The sequence below is a fragment of the Perissodus microlepis genome, chromosome 5, assembly GCF_051167445.1.
Source record: "Perissodus microlepis isolate ML-2025 ecotype Zambia chromosome 5, ASM5116744v1, whole genome shotgun sequence".
Lineage (NCBI taxonomy): Eukaryota > Metazoa > Chordata > Actinopteri > Cichliformes > Cichlidae > Perissodus > Perissodus microlepis.
Genome location: NC_140465.1, coordinates 15,094,633 through 15,109,258, shown reverse-complemented (window position 1 = coordinate 15,109,258; position 14,626 = coordinate 15,094,633). Strand labels below are relative to the sequence as shown.

General features: G+C 39.9%; 1 protein-coding gene across 1 annotated transcript; it reads left to right on the top strand.

Moving 5' to 3' along the window:
• Window positions 1-11,304: 11,304 nt before the first annotated feature.
• On the top strand, window positions 11,305-13,861 carry il10 (interleukin 10). The gene is made up of 5 exons (XM_084928100.1): window positions 11,305-11,848; window positions 12,007-12,066; window positions 12,165-12,329; window positions 12,966-13,028; window positions 13,148-13,861. Exons 1-5 carry the CDS (start codon window positions 11,684-11,686, stop codon window positions 13,241-13,243), a joined length of 549 nt encoding a protein of 182 aa, XP_084784226.1. The 5' UTR covers window positions 11,305-11,683; the 3' UTR covers window positions 13,244-13,861.
• Window positions 13,862-14,626: the final 765 nt, after the last annotated feature.

Below are 14,626 nucleotides of genomic sequence, written 5' to 3'. Positions count from 1 at the left end.
TTAAAGGGGATCTTTTAAAGTCCAGACACGATAATGTTATGGCTGGAAGTCATGCTTCCTCGGATATATAATCTATATTTGAAAGAAGAGAAGAGAAGAGAAGAGAAGAGAAGAGAAGAGAAGAGAAGAGAAGAGAAGAGAAGAGAAGAGAAGAGAAGAGAAGAGAAGAGAAGAGAAGAAGAGAGACTGTGTTTCACTTACTGTTATCAGATCAAATCCATTTAATCTGATGTGTCTTTTTTATGTGCAGCAGATGTACAGCTAGTAGATAACTTGATCTGGCGGGCTGCTCTGCCTTCTCAGCTTCTTAATGTGCGGTTTGTTTTATGCCTGTAATACTGTATGACTGGGCCTATTTGCCCCAATAAATCACCTGAGAACAAATACGCCTGTCACTTCTTCAAAAAGAATTAATTGAGGGACATTATCTCACACACATGCTTTCACGAATAAGAGTGGATGTGTAGCAAGCCCTTTGGCTCTGTCTGAACAGACATCTGATTACTAGCTGCTTGAATATTTGCCAATACTGTGAATGTTGTGACAAATATTACAAAGGAAATTGCTTCCTCTGATCATTAATCACTGCAGCAGCAGAAGCAACGGACCCGTAACAGAGTACACATGTAATCATGTCTTACACAGGAACAATAACACCTCAGAAGGTATGTTAAAAAGAAGCACAGGGGGAAAAATGAACGCCTACTTACTGAAATTCTCATGTTCTGCGAATCCATAAATGGTGCTGCTTGCATTTTTTTTTTCACTTTGCTGATAAAGGTTAATTTGGAGTAAAAGTGAAACCTAAGTTAGGAAGTTCTAGCTAAAATGTTGTACTATCTTTCTTCGAAACTTGTGGCCAATCTTTTTTCCTCTTCTGGTGTCACAATCTGCTGAAAAATGAAAATGAGATAAGTACCTGATGTGTAGGATCATATTGTACAGATCTTTTACTTCGACATGAATCTATGTGCTCAGTTTCAGAAAATGTTAGCCAACTGATATATAAGTGATTGGACTGTTGATACTTACAACAATGTATAAGAACATTTATTTATATCCACTGTAAAGAAACTATTCTTAAGGAGGGGAAACAGGCTGAGGTATACCAAATTACACAAGAACTGGACTGAAGATTAGTGCCAACAGTGCTTCTCACCAACTGATTAATCTAATTGTAAAATTTGATTTCAGCCAGCTGTGCTGGGTATCTTGTCAAAATTGATGGAATTATGAAAGCGGGAAAGTTTGATCGGGTTTTGATCCCATTTAGAAACCATCTGACTGACAATGGCTTCGATTTTCAACATGAAAATGATACCAAACACACAATGGAACACTGTCAGGCATGGATTGGCCTCCCCACAGCTCAGACCACAATGATATTGGACAAGTGTGGGATCATCTTGATAGAGAGAACAGAATAAAAGGCAGTCAACATCCAATGAAGAGCTTTAATCCAACAATGTGGTGGTTCATCACTAACATCATATAGAGACAAATATCCACAATCCTGATTAACGACTGCACAACAATCCCAGCCACTTTTCCTTATAGCAACACAAAGGACTCACTCACCTCCTCCAGTATCGTTTGGCCCACAGCCCACAGCTAAAACTGAATCTAATAGAACAAAATATTAATATCACCAATAAGTCACCGCATCAAACAAACCCATGACAATCTTATCAGTATTCAGAAATGATTTGGGAACATGAATTTGCTTTCTGCCCCTACTCCTCAACAGAAATCTGTAATAACCCTTTTCCACACCTAACGGTACAGATGTATTACTTACACAGCATATGGATATTTACAGAGTTCGCAGCAACCACAGAGAGGAGTTTGTGGATGGCCAAAGAAACTCTCACCCTCTGTTCCTAGAAAGCTTTCTCGAAACAGTTTTCAGAATGTCGTTTCTCATTTGATTCATCAGCTCCCTTCTACGTCTTTCTCACTCTGTTCCTTTTTTTCTTGCTGGTTCAGACCAGGTCAAAAAAAAGTTTGACGGATATTGCAGACGGATGTATCACGATTTATGCCAGCAGTTCCGATCACTAATCCCAAGCACGGTGAAGGTATTATTTGCCTTGACCAAACTGATTGTGATGGGTTGCAAAGAGTCAGGATCAAATGTTCCAATCTAAAACATGTCATACTCAAACATATCTCCTAACAGGCTGCTAGTGAATCACCATTCTTCACCATTTAGGGAAATGCTGGTTTCCGTTCAATTCTGTTTCCTTGGAAGTATTACAAAAGCTCTGGAAGACCCTCAATGGTGGGTGGCGTGGGCCACTATTTCACTAGCAAGCACCCTTGTTAGGGTGTGGAGGTGACTTAACACTGCGGATAACAATCAAGGCAGATACGAAAATTTGACAAACCGAGAACGAGGAAATTGATGACTTAGAAACCGCACCTTGCCGAGACGACGAAAACATAACAGAACATAAACAGAACAGAGGACTGCAAACGGCTGCTGACATTCATCACACTTCAGTTTAGTACAGAGCTACAATGGTGGACTTATTCAGCTGGATATTATATCAGCATCATCTGGTTTCAGGCACTGTGCTAAAAATCGCTGATGGCAGATTCTCAGCACCTGACAGCACTCGTGTGTGACAGCATTAGAAACTGAGTTTTGAAGGGGTGAAGGGTTCCGATCAAAACTTACAACGAAACATCTGAAATATGCAGAACAGGCAGATGCAAGATAAGATTCGCTCTTTTTTTTTCAGTAAAGCAAAGTGTGAAGAGGAAAGATTTGGCACTGTTTAAGTTGTCAGTTACATTTAACAGGATGATGTGAAACATCCACTTGACAAACATTTTTTTAACTCCTGGCACAGATGCATTTTGGTAGTATTATGAAATCGCATACATCTTTTAAGTCAAAGTCAGGAATTCATTTTTATGGTTACTGTGCTGTGTTAAACTTTGTGTGGTTTGCATTTTGTAGCATGCTGTTTCGAAAATAAGGAACAAATTGCTAAAAACTCTAATAGACTTATATGGTCTGAAAAGAGAAGCAAGAATGGAAGTGCTTTAAACTTGCTTAAACATGCAAAAATCCTCTGGTTGCAAGAAAAGTTGAACTCTGTAGAAGTCCTCAAGAAAATGACCCTACTCTTCACTTGAGTTAAATATTTTGAGCTTGTAACAGTTTGTTTTCAGTTTATATTTCATCTAAAATCATCTTGTTCTGCATTCAGATGAACGAAAACACCGTGATTATCCTTTGCAAGTCCTCTAGGGTCCATGCAAAAATCCCTGTGACCATATAGACTTGTGTGTGGAGAGTTTATATTACACTGCACCAAATGTGTGTGTGCCCCAGACACCTGACTTCAAAGAAGCGTAACAAATATGACCAAAATAACACCTCAATACATGTTTTTTGTCCCGTCTTCCTCCCCTCACTCCCAACCAGTCACTGCAGATACCTTCACAGCCAAATGGTGTAAAATGCCAAGACAGTGCAGTAAAAGCCCAACCAAACTGCATCCATCTCTTGCATATAGAACCGTACGTCTCATGACAAATTCAGTTCAGTTCAATTCATTTAGCATTTCTAACACCAGTAATATACTTTAAACACATCAAACTGAGGACTCATCAAGGTGGGGGAAGAAACTGACGGGGCTCCTGAGGAGGGATTTTCTTTTCACTCCTTCCTTTATATACAGACACAACGAAACACAATACACATTTTAATTTGTTTTGGGGTTTTTCTGGAGTCTTTCGTTCCCACATGCTCTCCTGCTGTCTAACCCTAAACCTTAAACACATGTTTGTTTGTTTTTATCTTTGATCCACAGTGACTCAGTCACAATTTTTTACAATAACATATAAGTTTAAAGGTTTCTGAAAGAGTCCCCCCCTCCCTCCAAGGGTACCTAACCACTTCTCTATAGAAAAACAAGAAAACTCTTGTCTCTGTGTCATAGCAAAAACCAGAGTGTCATCAGACTCAAGCCACAACTTACGATTAACATGTAAACTAATACAATGTGCTTTACTGAATTTAATGCAACCCATTTTCTCCCTGCGACAGACTGGTGACCCTGTGTTAGCCGGGCCGGGCTCAAGCCCTTCCGTGACCCTGATAAAGATAAACGGAAGAGAATGACTGGATGGGCACAATTTCTGATAATTTTTTTTTAAATTCAGTTCAATTCAGGTTTATTTATATAAAACCAAATCACAACAAGAGTCACCTCAAGGTGCTTTAAATTGGAAGGTAAAGACCCTACAATATTAAGTAGCTGCTTCTATCTTTGGTAGTTTAGTGCAGCGGTCCCCAACCCCCGGGCCTCGGACCGGTACCGGTCCGTGAGTAGTTTGGTACCGGGCCGCGAGAGTTGAGGCTCAGGTGTGAAATGTGTGATTTTCAGGGTTTTTATCGGTTTTCAGCATTATTTTGTTATCGTTTTTATCGTTAACTCTGTTTTCCTGGGTCTTTTCACGTGTGTTATGAATAAATCTTCTTTTTTTCGGTACCGGTACTAGTTTTATTTTGTTGTATTTATTTTATATATTATTGTATTTTGTTGTACACCTTAAAGGCCGGTCCGTGAAAATATTGTCGGGCATAAACCGGTCCGTGGCGCAAAAAAGGTTGGGGACCGCTGGTTTAGTGGGTCTGATAATGCTATTGATGCTATTATTATGTAGGTCAATGATTCAGTAAACCGGTTTTATTCTGGCAGATCATTCCAGAGTCTTCCTGCTTTGTCTCTTTCAGTTGCACATATAAAGACAATAACAGGGAAATTATGCACTCGTGCAGCTTAATTCTGGATAAAAGTCTGGCTGCTAACTTCTGCCCTGTCTAAAGTCGAGCAGTATTTTTTTCATTCAAGCAGATAAAAAGACTGTTGCATCCCTCCAGGTGTTATTGGGTGAAAGCATCTGTGTCTTTAATGAATGAAATAGACTGCATTTCTGGAACATTCCTACACTGACATAACACAGGTCAGCGTGAGAGCATGAGAGTACCCCCATGTGCATAGCTACCATTTAAGAAAAAAAAAAAACATGCAGGTTTAACCATTTCCCTTCCAGTAAGTCTCCTCCCCCTCACATCTGTCCCAGTTTTTGCTAGACATTACGGCAAGGGGGATGACTTCTAACATTCAGCAAGCACCTCTTTGGAAGTCTCACACAGTATTTCTGCTCTCTGAAGTCCACCTCTCTTTGGTGTTTCCTCCTGTCCACCATGGTCTCTCTCCAGAGGGCCTTTTCATCAGGCTCAAGAAATTGAACTTTTGACAGATCCAAGTGTGAGTAGTATTTCCATGTAGCACTAACGCAGGATTATATTGTTTTGTAACACTAACCTGCACGCTAGCTTGAAAGCTATTTTACTGATTTTTCTAACTGGATCTCCAAGTTAAGAGACATGCAGACATCAAAAATGTGATGCACTGGCCTCTACTGCAGTTTGTGCAACTTAAGTTGATTTTTAAGTTGTTGTTGTTTTTACTGTTAAAGCCAGTAAAATGTGGGCATACTAGAGCTTACTCAGGAGCTGCTTTGCATTTGTTGGTTTCTGTTTTTGTACGTAAGCAGCCTAGCTTTTGTGCCTTTCAAGAATATATTTGATTAGGTCAGCATGCTGAGATGACTAAGCCTGCCTTCCTGGTTTGTAAACTGTCAAAGATTCCCATGTTTTATTTTATTTTGCATTGCTGAGAATGAAAGAGGAACACACTAAATAGGCATTTTTTTTCTCTCTTTTTTTTTTTGCATTGATCAGAGATCCCTAAACCGGATATCATATTGCCCCGTGGCTGCATTTGATCCACTTCGAAATCACACTGTTTGTGTTAGGGGACCGAATCCCGATACTCGTTGTGCCAAACATTGCTCCAACCCAAGGATCCGGTCCCCCGGCAGAAACAGAGTAATATTGTGCACGCTGTCAGCAGGATTACAGTGATTTATACATCGGAGAAGCCAAACAACCTCTGGCTAAGCAGATGGCACAACACAGAAGACCTACCTCCTCAGGCCAGGACTTTGCAGTCTATTCACACCAGCGGTTTACACCTCTTATGTACTGTTGGGGTTGGGGAAACCTGCAGTCAGCTGAGACTGAAGAAATCACTTGGATGTGTGACAAGACGTTTTTCCCATTAAAAACGCCACGTCCAAATGAACAGCATCAGCTTTTTGGAACGAGTCAATTTTTGCATCCAGAAAACGAGGAGGGAGATCGCGAGTGATAATCAGATGACGAGTACATCATGCTTTGTTTGTTTTCAGGACTCTAAATACATATATGATATATCCATGTATCCATATCCATGCAGCTCGAGTGCTCAAAAAATAACATGCATCGTTTAATGTTTCATTCACTCTGATTATTAAGGTGGTATAATATCAAAACACAATGTAATTCAAAGAATATCTATTCAATTGTCTGGAGTGGCTGTAGCTGAGAAGGGAGAGCAGGTCATCTGCTGATTGGAAGGTTGGTGGTTAGCCAGTCTGCATATTTGGCATGCAGACTGGAGTAGCCAGATATGCATGGGCAAGATATTGCATGCATCCATCAGAGTGTGAATGTTAGATAGAAAGCACTTGCACATAGAAAAAAAGTGATTGGATGAATGAGGCATGTTGTATAAAGCGCCTTGAGTGCTCACATAGGGTAGAAAAATGCTATGTAAGAGCCAGTTTACTTACCAAGTGTGTTTATATATATAAAAAAATAAAATATCTGACGAACAGCAGACCAAGCATGGAATTAAAACGATAAGAATCTGTGAAACTGTGAATCATCATTACAGATGCACGGAGAAACTGTTATTTTTAATTTTCACTAATTCAGCATTTATACACTACATTAAAAAGGAATGTGGAAAACATGAGCTGTCACAATGAGCAGTTCTTACTTATGTGCGGTTAACACCATCTTAGGCACATATGCAAATGACCAAATATGTGCATGTGCTTACGCACTTTGACTTTAAAAAAAAAAACGCCAATAATAAAGACAGTATGGAGAATGAAACCTAATTCTTGATCATATCAAACTGAAGCATATCAGTTACAAACCAGAAAGTAGATTAACGAGTGAGTAGGTCCGGGTCAGCTGAGCACAGGGAATTTCAGAGTTTCTCCAGTTGACAGATGACGACTCAGCATGAGCGCAGGGCTACTTAAGTTTCACATCACACCAATACGGGTTTTGTCAGATTAAAACCACTTAGGTATTGGCAAAAAGCACTTGTATAAATGTGTGTGTGAATGAATGAGGCCTGTGGTGAAAACCACTTCAAGTGCTCAAATAGAGTAAATAGCACCAGTCCGTTCGCAGTCAAGTGTGCATTAAATAAATAAATGATGATGAATTCGTTTTTTCATTTCCATCACTAAGCAGAGCACATTCATCATAGTGAGTAAGCTGGGAGGGCAGCTCAGTGACTGAAGAATTACTCGTAGTTCTCTGTTGGTCAACTACAGGAAACGAAGATGAAGCTCCAAGAAATTTGCTCTTTTACTGTTCTGAGCATTCTTCAAAATAGGCATCAATCCACCCCGTTACCAGCTGTCAGATCAGATCTCATGCAACTTGTTACCACACCCATCCATGTGAGTGTGACTGGCGGTATCAGCGATACTTACTGACCCTGGTCATAGAAGTTGCATTTCTGATAATTTCCTTTTTGAGAATTTCTAAAGCTACACAAAACTAGTGAAGACACACACACTCACACTTTATAACAATTGTTTATGTTTATATAACCAAAGCCACAAAGTATAAACAATAACTGAAACATACCTGAGAAGAGTTGTGTGCTACAAATGAGGGGGGGGAAAAAAGAGTACACATACACACACACACATACATGCATTCAAACGGACAAACAATGTGAAAGTGAAAGAGGAGTGTGGTGAATGTGACTGTAAAGACACGTTAGTTTCTGATAAACTGACAAAAAATGTGATGCACAAGGCTGAGGAAAGGCATAACTACAATACAGAGTGCAAGTCATCAGGTCTGCAGAGCACAAGAAATTCACATTCAGACGCATTGTTATATCAGCTCATTTCTGTCAAGTTCCAGGAGTGGGTTAGGTTTCAACTGGATGTGATATCAGCAGTAGTTTCATGTAAAGTGCTGAAAATCGCTGACAGCAGATTCTCAGCACTGGTGCATGACAGCATCAGCAAACTGAGGTGAAGGGTTAAGAGCAAAGACAACAGAGACACCTAATTATTTACAAGGCATACGCCTCCCAGCCGACTGTTACAACAAAGCGACAAGATGCAAGATAAGCTCTGGCTCTGCTTTGTCCCCATTTCATTGAAGCAAATTGTGAATAGGACACGAAAAGGGATGTGTTGGCAGAAGAAAACCGTTGTGTGGTGTGGGAAATATCACTGCTAAAGCACTTCTTTGCGGTTTCGTTTGACAGGTTACCTTTTACAGACTGAGATGAAAGAGCCGCTTAACGAAAATGTTAACTTTCTGACAGCGCAGATTCTTTTTCATAGTATTGTCATATTGCTGAAACAAAGAGATAACTTCACGCCTGTAGCTTTCATCCATATTTTGCAGAGTTCTAGTGTGAAAGTCACAAGTCTGTCAGTTTACTTTATTTTATATTAAAATGAGACAGAAATGCAAATGGCACCCGAGAAAGGCAGCTATATTAAAGTGTATGCGGTTTTCCTTTTTTTGGTGCTACATACTGATTCAAAACCAGGAAACAGCTTGTTACAATGTGACTGATGGAGGACTGATGTAACCTCTGTACCAGAACAGAGAAGTCGACTATAAAGTGCCTTAGCCCTTAAAGAATAAGACCCAACTTCTCTCTTGATTTATTACCTCAGTAAATACTTTGACCTTTTAGCACTGTGTTTTCAGTTTCAGTAACATTTTCCTTGCCTTAGATTGCTGTTCAGATTTTTTCAGTCTCGAGAAGAGTTTTTGCTTGCTACAGGCAGCATGGCAGCACGGTGGTTAGCACTGTTGAAGGTCCTGAGTTTAATTCCACCATCAGGCCAGGGTCTTTCTGTGTGGAGTTTGCATGTTCTCCCCGTAAGCGGGAATGCGTTGCAAGAGGCTACAGTTTGCATGGGCTCATCACAACTGGTGAGATTGGGAAAAACGTCAGGTGTGATGAGTCTAGATTTGTGCTGTGACATTTGGATGGCAGGGTATTGCATCAACAGTCAGGCTGCTCGTATGATGTTCTTGGCGCACTTTAGTACCATCTTAGCATCACTTAACTGCCACAGCCTACCTGAGCATTATTGGTGTATTATTAGATCCTTACTGGGTATGTTCATCCTTTGTGATCCCAGAGTATCCATCTTCTCGTAGACACCTTCAGGAGGTTATCATGTCCCAAAGCTCAAATCATCTCAAACTGGTTTCTTGAGCATGACTTTGAGTTCACTGTACTCGAATGGCCTCCACGATCACAAGATCTCAGTCGAACAGAGCACATTTGGGATACGGTGGAACAAGAGATTCTCATCGTGGATGTGCATAACTGTCAAGTGAATATGAACCGAAATCTCTGAGAAATGTTTCCGACACCTTGCTGAATCTGTGCAACGAAGAATTAAAGCAGTTAAGGCAAAAAGGTTTCCAACTTAGTACCTACAACAGGAAGGTGTGGTGAAATGCTTAACTGGAGGCATGAAGACGGTAGCCCACAAACCAATGGATGACATCATTTTTGCTAATCTTTTGCATATGGTTTCAGGTATATCTCGTGGCAAACGGGATTAGCATTACTAATACCAGTAACACAATTTCAACCTGAAATAATCATACCTTGATAACACCTCAGTTCTGTGAATGGCAGGTCTGAAGACCTCATTTATTGTGTGGTGTGGGTTTCTATTACTCAGGAGTTTATCTGGATAGACATCTTATGACAAAAGATTCTGACTAACAACTTAAAATTTGTCATTTTCAGAACGAAAAATGACGTATCAGACTAGTCAGAAGTATCTTAAAAGCAACTAATTATACAAATTATAAAATCACAATGCAGAGCTCATACATGCACTGATGTGAAGTATGAGGCGTTTCCCATGAACTGGTCACTGCTGATTCATTTATTTTACATGGAGTAACTTCAGCTGTTCCCTTACTTCCTAAGGTGTTGCCCCATGCATAGATTTTACGCTGGATTGGCCTTAATGACATAACCGTGGGACCAAACGAGAGTACACTAGCTCATGACCCTCTAAGGATGGAGTTTGTCGGCTCTCGGTCTCAAATCAGGGATCTTTTACATGTTAGTGAATGGGTTAACGACTACACTATAGATTTCACAGATAATAGATATCATGGATAGATTTGACCACTTCTTGATTTTTTTCTCCCTAACCCAAACCATAACATGTTCCCTTGCTGTTTATTTTTTGTAACAAACTGAAAGTTACACCATAATTTAGACATTTCAAATCTTCTGCCTTCAAAAACAACTTGAAACCCTTTTATTAAATCTCTTATTACAATATTATTGCAAAACTATGTATGTGTCATGTGTTAAATGAACTTTAGCTTGACCCTTCATTTGTCTGCTGACTGCAAAGTCTGTTTATCACACAGAGGCGATCACAGAATGACCCCCCCCCACACACACACACACACACACACACACGGGCGTATTTTCTAAATGCCAGTGTTGCCTAACATGCATGGCCTAAGACGACGTGTGAATTGGGGAGATATCAAATTATCTGGACTGCTGGACATTCCATTCAAAAAAAAAAGTACTAAGGGGGAAATACCTCTTACGCTCCCAACATTACTGAATCACTTCTCGGTGCGGTTTCTCTATTACAAATCTGAATACATATATACGTTGTTTTTAATGCAAAATGGTTCACTGAAAGGATTGTGGAATCTAAGAAAGACTGCAGTAACTCCAACTCAAAGTGAAAAGCACTCTTATTACGTATGTCTGACATGCAGCGAGAATCCACAGCGTCATCATATTCAAACCACAATTCATGTCATTTCCATATGGGGGTTCGATTTCCTTTGTTATTGTGAATAGTCATACGTTGCTTTTCATGGACTTTAAACACAGTTTTTACACTGAAAAATCAGTTTGGAGTTCTTTATCTGCTCCTTTTAGGAACTTAGTAGGGTCGATGCGTGTAAACTTGTCACTTAAAAGCAACAGGTTGAATAAAAATTCTAAATATATAATGATTATAATAATGTAAGGAAGGATAACTATATTTACTATTACTGGTAGTGGTAGCAGCATTTTTATTATATATGCAATATTATTACTATATAAAAAAATCATTTTTTAAAAAACAAGCAAAAACCTATTGAATTATTGATCACAGAAAATGATGTCAGAGTTTATTTCCATGGTGTCAATACCAACCCATGTGATGGGAGTGGTAGAACATATGCAACACACTAGCTGCTTCTAGGCCAAAAAAAATTCCCCTTCATGTATGAAGCATGTTTAACCATTTCTCTTCCAGTAAGTCTCCTCCCTCGCCAGATTTTGCTATAAATTAAAGCAACTGATGAGCTCTAGTATACACATTTTTCTCTTCTGAGCAATTCAGCAAGATCCAACAAAGCCTTTTGTGCAGCAGCAGCAGGAGCATCAGCATTTCTGTGGACCAGCTATTCTCTTCATTCCAGCCAGAACACTTCAGCATCTTATCCAGCAGAATGACTTCTCAGACCGTCCTCCTGTGCGTCCTGGCGCTCGCGTCTTTCTTCAGCTCTGCTTTGTGCTCTCCTATGTGCAACAACCGCTGCTGCAGTTTCGTGGAGGGCTTCCCCGTCAGGCTCAAGAAGCTCAGACAGGACTATTCACGGATCAGAGATTTCTACGTGAGTAAAAGCATGTTCTCTGCAGGCATTTTTGCAGCATCACCAGCCTTCCCCACAGCGGGGATGCTGCACTTTCTCACTTCTGCCTGTCAGCCTTTGTGGGTGCACGGGTGTCTCACGGCGCACTTACTTTTTTTTCTCCTTCGCTGTTTTTGCAGGAAGCAAACGACGACTTAGACTCAGCGCTGCTAGATCAGTCCGTCGAAGACTCCTTTAAGGTAAGATTCTCGAGGGGAAAAAAAACCCTCTCCACAAAAAGTTTAGGATTTGATAAGAAAAGCATGAAAATAACCACGCTGATGTTCTGCTCCATCAGAGCCCGTTTGCCTGTTACGCCATGAACAGCTTACTGGAATTTTACCTGGACACGGTTCTGCCGACAGCCATGGCCGGAGTGACTGAAGACACCAAGAACTTAAAGCCTCACGTGGAGTCCATACAAGAAATTTTCAATACCCTGAAGAGAGATGTCACCCAGTGTGTGAGTATCCGACACGTGTTAACTCCCACAGCAAAACAAACCGTGTAAATATTCACCTTGCGCTGCTTTAAGGTCACGAGTATCCTCTGTAGAATACGCAAGTGCATGCCTTAAAGTACCATTCAGTGGCTTCATATTACTTTTTTGTTATGTTCGCTCAAGTCGTTAAAGATAGCAAAAAAAAGCCGAGCAGAATTCAATAAAACTATTTACAAGTAATCACTGCAAAGTATGTTTGGTCATGTGGATAGGGTTTGGTTGATAAAATACACCTATAAATTGAGTTATATATTGATTTTTATTTTTACTTTAAATAGCCGTTTGACTTTGTGTGATCATCTGCAAGGAAGTTAGCTTCTACTCTGCATTTACAAATATCCAATTTCTTAATTCATTGAGCCAAAAAAGTACCCTGCGACAGGTTGATTCGGGTTTAAGCGAGTGCTCACAGAACGAGTCTTAATACTGCATTAGTCATGTGATTTTTGAAATGCACAAGTGTGCATCTTCCAGATTATGCAAAAAGGGAAGAGAAGAGACTGAATGTTCCCGCCTTAAGGTTCTTTTCTTAATGCTGTCCGCATGCAGACCTAGATCACCAGTAGTAACATCATGTCTCTTTTGCTCTTCTTACAGAGGAACTACTTCTCCTGCAAAAAACATTTCGACATCAACAATCTGAACTCTACTTACACTCAGGTGAGTGTCAAAGTCACACATGCAGTGAGGCAATATTTGTAATCCTGATTTCAAAAGAATGTGCATGCTTATACTTTTCGCCATTTGTACTAAGTGAACCTGTCTTTGCTCATCTGCAGATGGAGAGCAGAGGTCTATACAAGGCCATGGGAGAGCTGGACATATTGTTTAACTACTTTGAGACGTACCTGGCTTCTAAACGACACAGACAATAACCTCTGCTCGAAGACCTCCTGACCTAAATCAAGATATGAAGCTCATCTCTGGGAGAAACAGAACTTTTACAAGTATTGACAGATGTGAATTTTTTGTATGGGACTTACTGAACTGTTGTCTTTATTTTTTATGAGACGTTATAACCAATTTGTCCTATGGACAATTTTCTGTTAGGATCCTTTTGAATCATTATCATGCTGTTTAAAAAAAGGACACTTTGTTATAATAATATTACATTTGTTATAATTATTTATAAAGATGTGTCATTCTGTGTTTTTTATATTTATTGTGCCTTCTGTTAAATTCAAATAAATTACTTTAATAATATGACAGGTGTCTCTTTAGAGTTGCTTTCACGATATGTAAAAGCTGCTATGTTTGCCATTAAAAGGAATAGAGCACTGAATACATCACATCCTGCAGTATACGTGAGGAACCATAGACTGCACTGTCAACATGCTGATGCACTAACCTCAAACGTGACCCATATACATCACTTACCAGCAGCAACACTGCTGTATCTTAACTTACCGTAACTCCAACTAGCCAGCCTCACCCTCAATGGCATATGCACACTTGCATGCATGCAAAAGTAATCTCACTTAGTCACACACATTTAGAACAAAACTGACAGGCAAACTAAAACCACTCCGTCACAATGAAGGGAGCACAAAGTCATGGGGAGTCAATTGCAGATTTATTTTGGGGAGGGGGTGGTGAAAGCATCATACAACAGTCAATGATCTGAACTGCAAATAAAGAAGAAGAAACTGTACACAGACACCTTCTGTGTACTGTAGTATCTTTGATTGTTTTCAAAGTGAAGCATCTACAAAACAAACTCACAAGCATCAGTGAGGTTCCTGACCTGACTCAGGACTGCACTGAAACTACTCCAGGACATTTCGTCAGTCACTTGCTGACTCAACGTGGGATGAATAGTATCAATTCAGCAATGACAGTACCTTGCAAAAAGATATCATTCATAACTTTGTTCTAACAGGGCATTGCTATTTTTTTTGACCTGTGCAAAAAGCAGTTTGTCAGCAGTGTTGTGGTCAGTGCTTTTTTTATTTCGATTTTTTTAAAGATGCTTGCAGATTCACACTTCAGTCACCCCCCGCCCCCCAAAGAGCTCTGGAATCGGTTCCACGTAAACCGATTAAGATCACATCTGGTTGTTATGTAATGAGTGGACTTTCAGACAGCAGTAGCTTCAAAGCAGGCTGAGAAAAACTGAAGAATCATTTTCACAAGTATCACGCTGGTACTCTTTTACGCTAAATATTCACATCCACCTAAAGCATGGCATTGAGCAGAATGCAACATCTCTGAATATTGTACAGGCATGCTCACAAACAGCAGGTCACAATAAAGAAAGC